General features: G+C 41.0%; 3 protein-coding genes across 3 annotated transcripts in view; all 3 read right to left on the reverse strand.

The window, feature by feature from the left end:
* Positions 1–1731: 1731 nt before the first annotated feature.
* Positions 1732–5397, reverse strand: klhl40b (kelch-like family member 40b). Its single transcript, XM_068582031.1, has 6 exons — positions 4157–5397; positions 3549–3709; positions 3357–3464; positions 3019–3204; positions 2402–2551; positions 1732–2066 (listed from the first exon to the last, which is right to left on the reverse strand). The coding sequence occupies exons 1-6, from the start codon at positions 5276–5278 to the stop codon at positions 1955–1957; spliced, it is 1839 nt and encodes a 612-aa protein (XP_068438132.1). The 5' UTR covers positions 5279–5397; the 3' UTR covers positions 1732–1954.
* Positions 5398–6306: 909 nt separating this feature from the next.
* On the reverse strand, positions 6307–12135 carry hhatlb (hedgehog acyltransferase like, b). The gene is made up of 11 exons (XM_068581976.1): positions 12030–12135; positions 10286–10353; positions 10087–10200; positions 9191–9385; positions 8885–9094; positions 7877–8048; positions 7617–7761; positions 7497–7532; positions 7215–7416; positions 6968–7109; positions 6307–6887 (listed from the first exon to the last, which is right to left on the reverse strand). Exons 1-11 carry the CDS (start codon positions 12133–12135, stop codon positions 6688–6690), a joined length of 1590 nt encoding a protein of 529 aa, XP_068438077.1. The 3' UTR covers positions 6307–6687.
* A 4385-nt stretch (positions 12136–16520) lies between these two features.
* Positions 16521–17962, reverse strand: part of LOC137788672 (glycine--tRNA ligase) — a 7231-nt gene continuing 5789 nt past the window's right edge. The window contains exons 14-17 of the mRNA XM_068581672.1: positions 17916–17962; positions 17730–17823; positions 17125–17315; positions 16521–17020 (exon numbers count right to left, since the gene is read on the reverse strand). The exon at positions 17916–17962 is cut by the window's right edge and continues 63 nt beyond it. Of these exons, the coding sequence (XP_068437773.1) occupies positions 16907–17020; positions 17125–17315; positions 17730–17823; positions 17916–17962 (446 nt within the window). The 3' untranslated portion in view covers positions 16521–16906. The remainder of the gene's footprint in view (positions 17021–17124; positions 17316–17729; positions 17824–17915) is intronic.

Here is a 17962-nt window from a genome sequence, read left to right on the forward strand (position 1 = left end):
ATATATATATATGTATATATATACATATATATATATACGTATATATATATATATATATACACTCACTTTTTATACTATATACATCACATATATAGTTAATGACGCAACTTTCGGAGGAAATGTGGCATTCTAAATCCGCCTTTTGAGAGCAGGATTGTTAATCCTTAACCTGTGTTTGATTATTTGGTAAAACAAAATCCTCCCTAAATCCAGCGGCAAACAAAACCCATCTGAGACGTCATCAAAGCAACACTGTGCATTAAGAATGTATTGGAGACAGACATTTGTTAGCCCTGATGTCTCCTAAATCTTAAAAAAGAATATAACAATGAATCTCTTTGCGTCTACGTTTTCTTCAGTTAAGTGACTGAAAAGCTGATATTACGGAAACTGAGAAGGGACATTTAGCAGAGTCTTTAGGAGTCCTATAATCTAGGCAAGGAGGCTTAATGTGTTTTTATGGCCAAATTCTCCTGAACTAAGGCTAGCAGCCAAAGGCTTGTATTAGATTAGGAAAAGATGGACCTGCCCGTGTCCTTTTCAAATGAGGGTTTGTCAGTGATGAAGTGGCTGCCGAGACACCACAGTGACTGAACATTCTGCATTGCACTCAAGGCAAAGCTCACATAATGAAGCATTGAGCATGGCACTTTGTGCAACGCAGAGTGTTCATGGGATTGCCAAGTAGGGTCTCTATTGGGACTTGTAGTTTTGGGGTTTAGCTGCTAGAGCCGGAGTGCGTATCCAAAATAATTTGATTCTGTTGCCTTCAGCTTCAAGAAAAGTTTTGGGAATATTGCCGTTTTATTTTAGTAGCAGTTACTAAGATTTCATGATATTGGTAAGAAAGCATTGTGTGTATGTAATAATTTAAAGACATGCGTTTTTCTTTTTGAAAATGGAAAAATGGCCTCTTTTGTAAAAATGGAGGATGTTTTGTTTTCTTGTTTGTTTTATGAACCATATTTTGAGTGCAAATTTTATGGACCCCCAAAACTGACATAAGGTGACCAAAAACATCAGGAATATAACTGAATACAAAAAAAATATTGTTTCTTAGATAAGCAATCGATCAATTGAGAATTCTCAAAAAAATTGATGTGTTCTGTTGTATTTGATTAAACCTTCACTACATGTTGTCAGTTTCTGGGCTCCATACAAACTAGAACATAAAATGTGGGTTACTTTGCATGTGGGAGTTTTGTTGGCTGTTCTAAGAAGTTTGTTCGATGGAGAATTTCCCTCTTTTTGGGAAAAGATTCATGTGAGTATAACAATGGCACCAATGCCATAATCAATTCAAAGATGTATTATCCCCATCCCCTCTACATTTCCCATACTTACTCATACTGCCGCTGTGTTAATTCATGTGTACTGTCATTTACTGATTCTCTTCTTCATAATGTAAACACTATGTCTTAGTTAACTCTGGTGTACAAAGACCATGTGTAGGCAGTAGTTGTCAAGTTCAGCTATATTAAAATACTAAAAACCGTTCAAGGACAATAGTGTCTAGAGGTGCTAATAACATTAGACTGTATTTTCTGTCTTTTATTGTATTATTGACTAGTGTTTACTGTCTGTAACACAGCAGAGCGTAATTAAATCATTTCAATATTAAACAGTATAGATATATTATTGCAAAAGATGTGTGATGTGTTTTTGTTTCTGCACATAGAAACTAAAATAGTTTTTGTTACTTGCAAACACATTTTCCATTATTGTCACATATGTATTTGGTGTTAGATACTTACAGTTTATTCCATTACAGTGCAAAATGTGTCAACAGGCTACAGATTGTTTAGAGTTTTACAATCTCAATCAGATTAAAATCACTCAAAGAAAAGACATTTGTGCATGAGCTAGAAGTACAGTTAGCTACATAATCGGAACTGCATACTGTAGCAGATCATTGTGAGCAGATGTCTGTGAACAAGCAGGAACCAGAGGGGGTTTACATCTTGGTGAGACGCAGGGTGTTGAGTCGGACCCCCAGAATTGTGGCCCCTGAAGCATACTGGATCTCTTTGAGGATCCCCTTCCACTTCCCGTCTGTCTCATCAAACCTGAGGAGGTTAACAGACACCAAGGTAAATATGTAAACAGTGCTGCTAATGGTTTTATATATCGTGGATCACAACACACACACACACACACACACACACACACACACACACACACACTCACACACACACACACACACATCCATTTGGCCTAATTTAACAACGTAGATCAGATGGTTCAAATTAATTATTGAGATGATTTGGGAGATTTTTTTTTCACTTTCTCATAAAAAAGGTAGTCCAACATGACAAAGGGCAATTTCATTAAATCATATCTAAAAAACAAACCTACGAGGAGCTTAATGATTGACTGAATGAATCAGTCTGTTAGGACCTACCTCCAAATGTCATTCATCTCTTTAGGAAGAATCTCTTCGCTGTCCTCTACAGGCATCATGGCAAAGCCTCCAACGGCATACAGCAAGCCGGCCAAAGACACGAGGTTCAGAGAGCTACGCTCCTGGGGAAACACTACAAAGTCTGACCACCTAAAAAGCACACACACACACACACACACACACACACACACACACACACACACACACACACACACACACACACAGAGGCACAGTTAACAGTACACCTCTCCAGGGCTCAAAAAGCTTCATTGGGAAATTTTTAAGCAAAATGTAACCTTTTTAAGTGTTATTCTTTGCAGAGAAAACACACTTTAAAATAAGTTTGTAATATGAACTTGTGATAAACATCAAGTAAACAGGAGTTTTAGTCACTGAAAGCAATTTGAAAATGCATTAACTCAGTGAACCAAACAATATCTCTTCAGTGTGTTTTCCTCTTTCTCCAAAGTGCAAAAACAAACAGCACAATAAATCACATTTGTAATTTGAGGCTTCCTCAGGTAACTTAATGCCACATACAGTTTGCTGCACAGCCAGCAACTGTATGTGGCACCCAAACCGACTTTAGCCTGACTCACTGATTTGGAGGAACTCACTTGTTCGTAGCGATGTCGTACACCTCCACAGAGTCCGTCAGCCCGGTGTCGGTGACTCCTGCTGCCACGTATATTTTGTCTTTATGAACAGTGACTCCAAATAAAGAACGCGCGACCTTCATGGGTGCAAGTTCCTTCCACTCAAATTTCCTGGCATCATATGCACACATCTTCTTCAGACAGCTCCTATTCAGAAGAGAGAAAAGAACAAAGCACATGTCTCTTTATATGATTTCTATTCAGAAAAATATTCCTATTCCATATGTTGCTGGATTAAAGATTAAAGAATAAAGTCTTCGCCGATGGATATCAATATTTTAATCCCACTTAATACTCACTTGCTGTCTCCCTTTCCTCCAATCACATAAACAACATCATTGTGGGATGTGGTTGCATGTCCGTAGACCGGGTAAGGTAGTGGCTCTGATTCCCCCCATTTAAATGATCTGTAAAGGTGTAAATTAATTAGCATTCAGTCCGGAGAACAGCAATCTGTTCAATGATTTACATAAACTTTGCCTTGTACTCACTGTCTGTCATAGACCAAAACTGAGTCCAGCGTGTGCTCCTGCTCCTTCAGTTCCCTCCCTCCCAAAACAAAGATGGAGTTCTCAGCCTCACCGAGCCCAAACAGGAAGCGGGGAGACGGGAGGGGAGGCATCCCCAGCCAATCAGCAGTGGCCGGGTCATACTGAGGTCACAGGAGGTCAAACATTTGTGAATGGGGTTACGTTTAGACCACCTGAAGTAGACACTCTGTAGCAGACAGACACAAACACTGGAGGTAGATGTACTCTTAACATCCCTTACTTTTTCCCTTTCAGGTAGATACTTGAATGAGGCCGGAAAACTTACATTTTTCCAACTTCATTGAAGCTATACAACATTTACATTGAGTGAGATATTGAAATTCAACGCAAAGCTCCATGATTTGTTTGGCTGCACTATCTCATCAAAACAAATACATTCTCGATGTCTTCTGCATCATTTTCTTCACATTTCCCCCAGAATTCACCAGCATATTTGGTATCTTTGGGATTTTGGACCACCATTAGAATGTAAAAGACAGTATCATGGACTCAAACCAAATGTGTATTACTTTCTCTTCTCTCAAATCTGTATTTACAGCCTTCCCTACCTGTAGGAAATAAGAGCACAGTGGATCTTCTTTGTTCTGTTCATCAAAGAATAATCCTCCTGCCACAAAGATCTGGTTCTCCTTGGTGACCAGGCTGGTGTGGTTCTTGGGAACTTGTGTGGAAAGTGATGCAACGAAGCAGTCATTTCCAGCCGGGTCGTAGGCCACAGCACCTGCCTCATTCACCAACAGTATCAAGTTCCTGACAAACATGCCAAATCGCAGGGTATCGTTCAGGATGCCTGGTAGAAGATCTTCCTCTTCCTCTTCATCCTCTTTATCCCCATCTTTCTCTGCGCCGCCATTCTCCTTTTTGCTTTTTTTAAGCTCTGGCATTTTCCCGGCGTGAGCGTCCCTGATCAGCTGGAGTTTCTGCTGCAGCTCAGGGTTAAAGGAGATCAGTTTGTGTTTCTCCACTTTTTCCTTCAGGTAATCCTCGCTGACCAGACGCAAACGCACGCAATCCAGCAAACCTGACAGATCTTTCTCTCGGCTCTCGGTGTCCCGGGACATCCAGTTCATCAAAGCCTCGAACACTGTCTCCTCTGTCTCTACGTTCAGATTGTCGTTTGCTAAAATGGCTGCCAACTCGCTGGGCAAGAGCTGGAAGAACTCCTCGTCTCTTGAGATGAGCTGAAAGCGCTCGCAGGCGTAGTTTCGGGCAGAGACTGCCAGGCGTGGACAGTCCAGCATCAGGCCGAGCCTGAAGATGGCCAGGCAGTTGCTGAGGCTCAGGCGCTTCTGTAGGAAAGACACACAAACAGTAAAAATGGAAGGGATCTGGTACACGTTAGCCACTGCGAAGATGTCCTGGACGTTCTGCTCCGTGACGTTGATTTGGGAGGTGTACAGGTACTTGAGGATCAGACCCATGACGCCAGGCTCCACATCCTCCAAGACGATCTCTTTCTTTTTGCTCTCCTCCAGGTCAGACAGGAAGATGGAGCGGAAGTAGGAGCTGCAGGCGCACAGGACCAGCCGGTGGCAGGGGAACTCCTTGTCTTTTATCTTCAGCACGCAGTCAACCAGCTTGTCGTTCTCCAGCAGTTCGTACAGGCCGTCCTGCAGCAACGTCTGCTGGTACATCCTGGGTTCGTCCATGGGGTCTAACGGCAGAGCCATCGTTCCTGGCAGGGGGAGTTTGAGGAGCCTTTCAGGGGCTTAAAATCAAACAAAATGAATCTTCTTTATCGCAGAATTTGTGTTTCTCGCTTTGAAAGAGGATTCAGGAGCACAGTCGGTCTGCTATTTGCAGCTGAACCCGGGGACGGCCCACTCCTTCAGCTGTCCTGAACCTTCAGCTGGGCTCCAACTGGTCGGTTATTTATAGTCCGGGTGCTCGGTGGGGGAGCTATGGGCTTCATTCTGGAACATGAAATGCAATATCCACGCTTCAATCCCCTGTCCCAACTCCAGCCCCACCACCCGGTAGCATCCACCCACTCACAAGACAGCTGACAGCGTTGCTTCATGGGAAATATGTCCATCCTGAGTCACGGATGGATCTGGAGAAGATGTGTTAAGAGGCTTCCCCCTCTGGGCTCATGTGACTGAGTCATTATTGCAATACTACCAACAAGTATTTCCTGTGTTACCGAAGCCTGATAGCGATACCTATGTGCCCAGACCTTCACTGTTGTCAAAAAACTCAAACACATCATTGAGGCCATGGTGTTGCACTGGGTCATGTGTTGTCTTTGGTTTATTTTCTTAAATCCCACAGACACCACTCTGCAGCCGGAAATACTCACCAGCAAATGTGTATTCATCCGCAGCTTTAAATAGTCTCCAACAAAGATGATTTACTTTTGTTTGAGAGATGTTTTAGACAGACTGAAGGGAATTAAGCCTTTTTCAAATGGCACAATGTATTCATTACAATGTTTGTAGATATGTTTGTCTTTAACGTTTATATTCAAGACATTTTGATATACAGTACATTAGCTGATGCAACAATGATCGCTTGTTTAATGTCAGAAAATCTCTTTTATCACATGTTCAGGTTTGACCAGAGCATAAAGTGTTTTCAGTGTGGAGGCATCAAACCGAAATAAAGTTGCCAACTGCTGACGTGACGCTACAGAAATACTTCACAAGACTAATGACAAGACTCAACACTGACTCACGTTCTGTAAAAAAGCATCCTTCTCTCATTCATATTAAAACAGCTCCATCAGAAGGGAAACTCACCATATGGAAACAAAATATATGAACGCATCTTTCATTGGTTTATTTTTTGCATTGATGACAAAGGTTTCAGAAAAATGTAATTCAGTTTTCACACTTAGTGTCGTTCCACTTATTGTCGTTCATTTTGTGGCTACTGTATGCTATGATATCATATTTCTGTAAGTGTCTTTCATTAACCTCAATTTTCTTCCCCTTTTGGGTACAAACAGTAAAATGATGGTAAACGTATTTACAATTAATGCTGTTTTCTACATCAGCAGAAACAGAGCATCAATGTACATCAATGTGGAAATCTTGGATTTTTAATCCCTTTTTCTATTAGCAAAGTCACCATCAAACATCTACTCTGCTTTTTCTTTGCTGGGATCTACGACTGGTTGAGCGGCGGTGGGTGCAGCTGCAGCGGTGGCGGCGCTTTGAGGGGGAGCGGGAGGAAGAGGATCGGGATCATCAATCAGGGCCTGCCGCCTCTCTCTCTCCTTAATCACTTGAATCAGGCAGTAGGTCACAAACATGACGATGATGGTGGTTATAGGGAAGCCTGGGAAAGTAAACAACAAAAAAGAGTGAATAGAGTTGAGCAAACTTTCATACCATCCTCAAATAAAAAATAAAAATCACCTTTCAGAAGCAGCCGCTTTGCGACCAACTTGGCAAAGTCCAAACTGTTCAAGGCCAAGATGTTGTACAACACAATGCTCCAGAAGTTAAAAGTATTGAAGACGGCTCGGATCCGGCGGGATGTCGCTTCTGGCATGGCCATCTGTAAATAAAACATGAATAAACAAAAAAGCATTTTATGTTCATCCCAACAGACATAACTTAACATAATTAACAGACGTGTAAAAGCCAACGTCGGCTTCCAAACCTCAAACGAAGCAAAAGGCTCCATGGAGGCGAGCTTAGCGGTCCACAGCTCAAAGTTGAGGCCGAAACAGTTAAAGAAAGCCCAGATCAGCACCGCCTGGCAGGGTCCCAGCCACAGGATGGTGACGCCGAAGGTGCACAGTGTCGCCACCAGCTCCTCCACCACGTTCTCATGCTTTCCACCCAGGTAATCGTACACATACCTGTGGATGATGAGTCAGCGTCAGCACCTCTAAATGCGTCAAAAACCTAAAAGACTTTTAAATAAAAGCATTGATCTCACTTGCACAGCCACTCGTTGATCCCTCTGTCAAAATGACTGCGAAAGACAACAACATGGGTTTAGATTTACAGATTTGTTCAGTATAATGAGCCAAATGGGGACAGTGTCAACTCGACGCACGTTTCAGCAAACAGGTAGAGCATTGTGATGCATTTTGGTGGCTTGGGAGGGTCCAGATGATCCAGTCTGGACACGGTGTTGATGACTCCAAACATGACGGCAGCTTTTACCCAGTCATACACCAGGTTAAAGTAAGCTAGGCCCACTGGAAACAAGGCAATTATTAGCTATGCAGTCGATGAAACAGCAAGGAAGTGCGCTCTACTTAACATGCCACAGCATTAAGTGAAATTGTTGAATTTTGGGCATGTGGCACTGACCTAGAGCCCAGTCAGAGGCATGCTTCAGCAGCTTTAGATCGTTGGGGATGGTGAGGATGTACAGGAAATGGAAGAGGACGTCCACTAGAATGATGACTCCCAGGTGACTCAGGCCCTGCAGACTGATGTTCCACATCTCCCGCTCTTTCCTAGTCAGGTCTGACTTGTTGGCCTGCAGGGGGAAGCAAACACGTGTCACAAAGCCAGAGACCTCCACGCCGCTCTGATACAGCTCAATAAAGGCATCCTCTGGGACTTTATGAGAGTTGTTGTAAGGATTTACCTGCTCAACATATTAAAATAAAACAGAATAGTTAGTCTTTGATTGGTCTGGTCTCAACCCAGCAGATATTATTGTATTATAAGCACTGAACCACTGCACTTATACCACCGAAGGCACTAAATAAACAAGGTCCCACAATGCCTGAGCTGCTGGATTACTGGGAATACTATTTTAAAAAAACTAATGGATCTTATAATGCAGAAGCAAAAAACAAGAAAACAGACTTCTGCCCCGTTCTGTGACTTTTGTATTATGTGATAAAGCATTTATGTGACTTTTCTACATTTAATTCCACCGTGAAATGTTTAAACCATAAAGCTTTGATGTGTCTGATTTGATTTTATGTGCATTTTTATACCAACATAAGGCCTTACATAACAATGCCTAAGTATTTAACATTACAGTTGTCGCTATTGAGATTTAATATTGCCCTCCTTTTTTTGTCTGTATTCATGTGTTAGTTTCAGTCCACGTTTGCAATCCTTTTTGTCTTGTAAAAGGTCTCTTTATGTGGGCGGTCATGTGACCTCTTGATGAGGTTTAACTTAAACGCCTGTCTTCATTGCACTTCATAGCCTGATGAAGGCCGTTTGAGTTGAAGGGTGGTGGTTATCCGTGTATTGATTTGAACTTAAAATCAAAGTGCCTCCAAGGCTTTTCAGACTGCCAGGCATGGACTTCATTCAAAGTAAGATGGACAGGTTATTTCTTCCACTTTAACTTACCTGAATATAAAACTTATCAAAGGTCATGATGGGCCCGAAATAGAAGAAGGGGAGGTAGAAGTTGTACTTGAGCAGCTCCAGGATGCTGTAGTTTCCATCTTTCCTGTCGCAGTTCTCCAGAGCAAAGCTCATACAGCGCACGATCGTAAACCCACAACCTCCATAGAAGAGAACGTGACGCAGCTCAAAGTCACCCTCCACAAAGCCTGCCTGCACATGGAAGAGAAACAGTGGAAATATGGCAGGAAATCATTACCATGAAAGACAGTTTGGTAATGTAACTTCTGTTTAGTGCCAGCAGTTTACCTGCCAGGACACGAAGGGTTCACACTTGAATGTGGCGAGGGTGCAAAGCCCGGTGACGAAGCAGAGCCAGCGGATTTTCACCAAGGAGATGCTGTAGAGCAGGATGCAGTGGGACAGGATGAGGGTGACGTAGGTCCAGCCCATACTGGTCCACACGGCCAGGAGCCCATACGCCATGTACACCAGGGACCTGTACTGTGGGACAGGAATGCAGCGTCACCGCCAGGGATGAGTAACTAAGTACATTTACCCAAGTACTGGACTGAAGTACACATTCAAGGTAATTGTACTTTACTCTATACTTGTGTTTCTCTGAGGCAAGTAGTGTAACTGTTAATCCACTACATGTATCTGACAGCTTACTTTATAAATTACAACTGTTTCATAAAAACATCGCCAAATCTGGGGATTTAGATTTTTTTTCTGATAAACTGAAAGATTAAGTGTTCCTATGATGACAGAAGGTTGTAAAAATAGTAAAACAATGACCAGGAATATCTTACTGCAGGAGTACTTTTACTTCTGATAAGTTTTACTGATTAAATATTAGAACATCTCCACTTGTGGATAGACGTTCACAATAAGACTCTGCAGTGTTGTTAACCAAACCGCCATAACACACAACACTACGTTTCTATTTCTATTCTCTCCACCTGGTCCCATTCATCAACTGCTGTTCAGCTAATAATATAAAAAGCGACTGTGCAATGTTGTAAAAATAAATTGTGACAAAGAGGATTTCAAATGTCACCCAGTATTCTTCACACCGCAACACAGTGAGGGGTCAAGCCGAGTGTTCGCCTCATTTCAAAGCGGCTCATTCGCTCGTATCATTAAACCCGAAAGAATACGCTCTCCTTCGATCACTTAATCGATTAGTCAGTCAGGAGAAGCACCTGTGGAGCCAACATGGAGCAGATCTTAGCGAACAGCACATGGCCAGAGAGGGCAAACAGGATATGCGCCCTGAAGGTGGAAAACCACATCATCCACTCAAAATCAGCTGTATCCTGAAGTTCAATGAAAAGAATTCAGAGTTAGAAACATATTTACATCGATGGCAAATGGCGTGATTAATTATCAATGTTGTCTCACCATTTTCCTCCCAAAGTAGTACCATCCTGGCCTCACGCTGGTTTTGAACGTTTTTCTGTTTGCACTGGCTGAAAATAAGGAGAGAAAAAGTATCTGTTGTGAATTCAAACATTTTGAAGAAATGTCAAAGCCTGATGAGTATTTCTAACATTAATACATCCATCATATATTTTGGTTCTGTATTCAAACTGTCTTGTCCTTGAATGCAGAAGTGAAACTTTTGTTCCAAGTGAACACAAGTCCTCTTTTCCTCTTGTGCTCTGTGGTATTAATACCGACACCTGATCTCCTCTGCGTGGTCTGCATAGCTCCAACTCGTCGCCCTCACACAGTGACACTGTACTGCAAGTATACTGTATACTGCACATTGTGTTGTCTGTATGGAACTACTAGACTCATGCCTCAACATCAGGGCTACAGTCAAGACTATTGGGGAAACAAAGGCACTGATTACTTTAAAATAAGATTAGAATAATGATTGGAGAGGTTCATACATGTTTTTTGTTTGCACATCTGCATGGGAGTATGAGGAGAAAGGTGAAAAGTAACTAATTATTATTTTATTTGGGCAGCCTTTTGTATATAATTGGTTTGCACTCATACATGTAGTACCTCCTTTTGGAGAAGTTAGAGTCAGAATCATCATTTACGTTTATTAACTGTAATTTTTACAATTAAATGTGACTCATTATATTGTGAAACGATGTAATGTTCCATCGGCCTTTTACACAGACGATATTCGTCACAGAAGGAAAAACAGAGTTGTCGTTAATATTAATAGTTACACCTGTAATTTTCCTCTTTTAGCAAGTCAAAAAGTTTGCTGTGAAACAAGCTTCTTGTGTGCACTTTAAGGCACTATGTATGTAATGACTTCTTAAAATGATAGGAGTCTAATTTTCTGTACAGGCTACATAGAGTTTAATGACATAGATGTGCACAACTTCTATTTGAGCTCTTCCTGAATCATTGAAGACACCTGTATGATAGCCCCGGTGAGTTATTTTTTACCTGTAATCCACAACCTTTAACCAAACCTAAGTGGTTTTGTTTACTATTGTTTCCTGTGAAGACTGGAGTTTATTTTTGAAAAGACGGTATGCATGTAACGAGTGGAAATGACACTTTGATGCTGGACTTCCAAAGAAAACCATGAGAAAAACGAGGAGTAACTTTTTCGTACGGTATCATATGTACCACTGTATGAGGATATGCTGATCATGTTGATTTTATTTGTAGGGTTATGTGCATATGTATCTGTATGTACATGTAGTGTGCACATATTTTCTTTGCGTTGATATCTAGGTAATCAATAAAAAATGTATCTCAATCAATTCACATTACTTGTTGGTTTGTGTCTTTTCTTGGATAGAAAATATCACCAGACTTATCCTTATAGCTTAAGTCTCCAAAGATTTGATTTTATACTTTTAATGCAGGCAATTATGGAAGACCATTACCGCCAAAAAGAATTTTAAAACATTGCACCAAAAATGAAATTAAAAAATCAACTTTTTTTTTCCACGGAAAAAAAAAAGTCAACAAAAAAAGAAGAAAAAAAGTGAACAAAAAAAAGGCTATTATTTATTTATTTATTTTTGGTCCTAATTTTTAATTTTTTTGTAAGGAAATGGGCTTCCATAGGCGATTGTATTCATGTCAAATCATGTCAGCAGACTATAACAACTCACAAGAGTGATACTCTGTATACTGCATGTGTTTGTGTGCACTGTTTCATACTCACAACTGGACAGGTCAAAGATCCAGCTGGAGGCCCAGAACATGGCCAGACAAAGCACCGTGTTGTAGAAATAGATCTCATATTTGGGAAGTGCAGCTTTGATCCCCATGCTGACACAGACAGAAAGAGCTCCGGAGGCTCCTGAACACACCGATGTCAGACCAGTCAACACTTACATCATTTTAGCTTCATCTGGAACGATGCATAACTTTCTCAGCTTATTGTACATTTTCAATGTAAAAAACCTTTTCTGCAAAGAAACTAGTTACTCTCTTTGTCAAATAAACGCAGTAAGCAAAGTCTACAATATTCCCATTATGGTATTTAATGAAGAATAAAATGGAAAAAGTTAATTCAAATAGTTTTACTATTCTATTTGCTACTTCTTCAAGCTGTCCTGAATATAATTTTGATTATCATGCTTTATTCTGTGAAAATATCACTGAAAGCTGAACAATAAATACACCCTAAAATCATTAAAGGAAGAGCTTACCCAAACTTCCAAAGACATTTAACTCCTGTAGCTTTCAAACAAATAAAAACACATCCAAAAGCTCACGTTCAACCTTTGTCTAAGGAATTTAGACTGCAATAACATAAAGCTCATATTAATTTATTGTTTTAAGTCCTAAAAACATCATTTATCAATTTTAACTTGGTAAACTAAACGGTGAAGAGCCAATGGGAAACTTTCCACTGATTAACTCAGAGACATTAACAAAGTAGCCTCCAGCTGTCTGCTATTTTTAACCAAACAACTTCCCCTAAATGAAGTACTGAGTTTTGTTATTTTTCCATCATAACGGTGTATTGCTTTATAATGCAAAAAACACAAATCTATAACATTACCCGCATGGGTATGCATCTGTATAGATATACATCTCTCTATCAAAGCCTGTTTTCTCTTCACATTGTCTGCTGGTTAAATGCCACACGGTCACGCTCTTCAGCTTGTCCTCCGCAGCACCTGTCGTGATACTGACCTTGAACACAGCAGTCGCGGGCCAGAAGGAGTTGCTATAACAACGCACTTATCCAAATAGTTGAAGAGGGGGCAAAAAAAATGCAGATTAAAATATCATATTACAAACAAACAAAAAAAAAACATGTAAGAAAATGTAAACTATCACATCCGCTCAGGGTGGGCTGCGGGTCCCTCTGACTCCGAGAGGGAGCTGCCACCGGTTAAAGGTGACATGATGTATTTATACTTTGACCGCTGATACAGAGGGGGCGGGACATGAGGACTGCAGACACACTGTAAGACACAACATTAGGAGTCTATAAGTTAGATTATCTTGACATGTTTTAACTTCCCTAAATGACTGAGCGAGCGCTAATTGTTTTAAAACTTAGTTTAGCCAACCCAAGTAATAATGGGTAACACTGTTGGAGACACAATGTGTGCATTGTGAGGCTGCACTTCTGCGACAAGAGAGAGAGATGATTCAGAGATTTCTTTGCCAGGAGTTACAGTTTCTCTCCATTGCTAAAACACTAAAAACCCATCGGCTAAAGAAAGTTTTTAATTGTGCAGTCTGTTGTCAATAGCTTAAACTAGTTCACATGGTAAAACAGAATTTGCAGATCTCACTTAGACTTTAAACACATTCTCAGTCTCAAAACACATTCTGCCCTCTAATGCACATGTCACCCATACTGCTAAACACAAGTGGCAACAATCAAATACAAATAGAGAACACATGACATTGATCAAACACAATCACTCAAGATGGATTTCACTTGTGTCAAATAATGTGACACAACCAATAAAAACCAGTTTAGAGAGCAAACAGGTGGTTGAAGGTGGGAAGGAGGAAGTCTGAGAATGGCTAGAAGAAACTAATAAACAAATGATATGGCCTTGAACATCGTGGTTTCTAATTGTTACAACACTGACTGCTCAATAGATGTTGACAAAGAACACAAATTACAGTATCACAGAGAAAAAGGACATGTTTGTGAGATGCAGGATACACTACTGTAAAAAAAGAAAAGGGGTACAAGGAGGATGAAGAACAAAAGAAATTGCAAAGAGCAAAGCACAGGAGTAATTTCTGATCAATTTTGAGCTACTGTAATAAAACATGTTTTTGTTCATATGACATTTGTTTTGAGATTAAAATAGTGTATATTATTTTTGATCACTTTGGTTATGATTTGAGAGCAGTGTTTGATTTTGAGCACAGGTACAACTGCTTTGAGGCAAAAGTTTAATTTTGCAAGAGGATTCAGAGGTTTTGTGAATAGTGCTTGAAGATGAGGTCTTGTGTTTACAGAATGAGAGAGAGAGAGAGAGAGAGAGAGAGAGAGAGAGAGAGAGAGAGAGAGAGAGAGAGAGAGAGAGAGAGAGAGATGAAAAGAAAACAAGGAACTTGAACTTAAAGGAACAAACTGAAGTTTGTTGACATATCAGGGATACCTTTACTATTTCAATGGAACTGGGTTGATAATATTTCAATAAGAGCATAGTCATTGTTGTGCAAGATTTTACTTGAAAGTATGTTTTATTTATGTTTTCATACAGTTCAATATAATCTTCAAATTACAGTGGCTCCATTTCTTTTGTGTGTCGATTCTTATCTTCTAACCTCTCCCAACGAACCTCCACCTACACTAAGCGGGTTACATAAAACTTGGCGAGCCAGCCAGGATTAATTGGTCATTAAGATATTAGCATTTTTGCAACAAAACATTAAGATAGTCACACTTTGAGTAACTGGAGCAACGAAGGTTTTATTTACTGTGAAGCTTTTAACATCATCTAATATTGCAACATAATTCTGGTGATAAAATGGAAGTTGTGAAATCAGAGAATGTTAAGATCCCAAACGCTGATAGTGAGCGGGTTAACTCACTGTAGACAGACAGTTTGGACGTGTAAAAAGGTTAGTTGAGATGCCTTCCCCAGGTAAAGAAAGTTATTGTTGAGTTTCCACACAAAGCTAGTTAAAGAGCAAAAGAAACGTCACCTACCACTTGACAGAGCTTGTACTGAATATCCGCTGGCATCCGCAGACACAGTTACTGCAACATGTCAGAGGCACTCAGTTGTCGCACAAGATGATTTGTCTTCTTTTGGACTCCCTTTTTCAGGGAACAGGTACAACAGGTAAGGCAAGACAAGGCAGTTGGTCTCAAAAACAATATTACTAGGCAAATACTCACAGACATCATGAGAACATCAAACAGGAGGACGGCACACAAGGAGGGAGGGGTCTGGAACGAGAGACAAGGTGATTGACAGACAACATTAACAGACAGGGTACACAGAACTACCCAGGAGATCTGGGCGTAACACCCTTACCATTACTCTAGCTGCCATTCCCTTTTTGAGGAAGAAGATCAAACCAATGGCTTTCTGACCATGCCAAGGTACGGTCATTCTGATCTAAAGCAGATCCAAAGGGATAACGGGCGTCATTGGCAGAGTAATTAGCATTTTAGAAGCAGGAAACAACGTATCAGCTAGTTTCAAAGCTGAGTCCCCTGATCTCTACTGGAAGCATCTTGAGATGGTCTTCTCTACCGGAAGTGCTGATCTAGAACAGAGACCAGGCTGCAATTATTTCTCTCTGAGATCCTCAGATCAACTGCGTTTCAGAACCTTCACGATGATAAGGGCCATCTAGGGATTGAGCGCACAGTTGAACAGGTCTCGTTTCTATTGCCCTAAAAGGGCTGTAGACGTTGAGAGGAAAGTCAAAGCTTGTGAGAGGTGCGTCTGCAGGAAAGCCTCGCCTGACACGGAGGCTCCACTTGGAGACATCAGACTATCAGGCCCGTGGAACTGGTCTGGGAAATGCCTTAGTCACAATGGTTAAGTCATTATTCCAGGGTTTGAGTGTCGCCTTTGTGGATTCTCTTAATTTGATGACAAGGGTTACTGGTTAGTCAAGTTTTTTAAATGACCACACCAATTGTAGACTAGTGTTCACATTTAAAGGCGGATGTAACGAGGTAGATAATTTGAGTCTCTAATAATTTGATGTAACCAGACTTCTAATTTCAGTATCTAAAGTAATTCTAATTTAAATGTATTTCTTGTTGTTAAACAAAGTGTCAATCAAAGCAGTTTTATATGCTAGTCATTGGTTATTTCAGGAAATGCAGACTTCAAGAATTGATGTCACAGAGCGAGAAAATATCAGAGTGAGCGAGCGCTAATTGTAGTTCAGCCGACCCAAGGATAAAGGGTAAAAAGAGACGCAGTGTGTGCGTTGTGAGACTGCACTCCTGTCTCTTTTCTCTTGCTGGGTTGTTCCTGGTTGCCAGATCTGTTTTGGGAGGCTCTAAGTCGGCTGCATTTTTGAGCTGTGCCAAACATCCATGCCTCCCACAATGAGAGCCTTCTCCAATGAACTGAAATAACACACAGTGCCGTCTAGTGACGGCAACACAAAATACAGCGCAGTAAGAAGCAGTGGCGTCCCAGCTGGAAACATAAATAAACCCCCAAAAAAGAAAAAAGAATGTATGCAATATGTGGTTTATTATAAAATGTTCACAAATACATACAGTATAAAATAGATGTATGAAAGTCAGGTACATAACTGGCAGTGTGTCGGTTGGCTTCCACAGTATCAGTGCTGCACATCCATTGGGTGATGTTGCCCAGGAAACAATCATACTGACAGAAAAGGAGGACGGTGGTGAGCCCCTATAGCATGTTTGCAACTGGTGGAGCTTTCCTTCAGTCTATGTGACATGCTCTAATCTCCAGAGCCTGCTGTATACTTTATAAACATATCTGACCACACGACATCTCCCAATGAGATAAAATAGATTTTTCCCTGTATGAAGAAAGATCAAATTCATAAGTTTCTGTTTTAAGAAAAAAAGACTTTGGTTAAATAAGCAGTAGAGGAGTCTTTGCTTGGCTACTCCTTCTTGCTGGTTTCTTGTCCTTCAAAGACGGGGTACTTTTTCTCCACCTCAGCCCACGTCAAGGTGCCGTTAGCCAGATCTTGAACCATCCCTGGCAACTCAGTGACCTGCAATAGGATTTTGTACATTAGCACAAAACCAATCTGCAAATCAGATGCTGTACAAACTGTATATTCTGTCCATTAAAGCTCAAGTTATTGTCTTGTTCTACCTCGGCCCTGATCTGCCTCATGGAGTCGCGGTCTCTCAGCGTGGCTGTGTGAGGCGTCTTGTTCACCGTGTCGAAGTCGATGGTGACGCCAAACGCCACTCCGATCTCGTCTGAGCGGGCGTAGCGACGCCCGATGGATCCGGAGGAGTCGTCCACTTTGTGGGACACGCCGTTTTTAGTCATCGCCTCGGCTTAGTGGAGAAAGACAAACATTTGTAATCAGCCTGAATAGATACGCGTCAGAAACACGTCACGTAAAAGGACATTTTCTTATTTGAGTTAGATGGGAAGATCGACACCAAGCCTGTCACCAGTTAACTGGAGCAAAACAACCCCGCTCATACACAACAAGCTAATCAGTGAGCTTAAGGAATGTTGGTTGGCAGATTTTACCAGAACAAGATGAGCTGCTTCCACTTTTTCCAGTCTTTATGCTAAGCTAAGCTAATAACTTTATAATCAACCCACAAACGTGAGAGTTCAGTCGATCTTCTAATCTAACTCTCGACATTGAAGCGAAATCAGAGAATTTTACGAATGGCAAGCCATTGTTTTCATTACTTCCTAAAGCTTGATTGGAATAAGAAATTTTGTATGACACTCACACAACTGGGAGACAAATGGTGTGAACTCCTGGTTTTGGCTCAGAGGAAGGATGGAACATTTGTAAGGAGCGACGGTGGCAGGGAAGCTGAAATACTGGAGCGATAATACGTAATTTAATTGAAACAATCATATGAAACAATCACATTCTCACTCAGATGTCATTCCTTATTTTGAAGCATTCTTACCGTCCTCTGTTCATCCCCCTGCCGGATGCGGAACGAGTGCTCGAAGA

This window comes from Clinocottus analis, unplaced genomic scaffold (assembly GCF_023055335.1).
Source record: "Clinocottus analis isolate CAN_PGR_092001 unplaced genomic scaffold, fCliAna1.0.p SCAF_18, whole genome shotgun sequence".
In the NCBI taxonomy this organism is placed as follows: Eukaryota; Metazoa; Chordata; class Actinopteri; order Perciformes; family Cottidae; genus Clinocottus; species Clinocottus analis.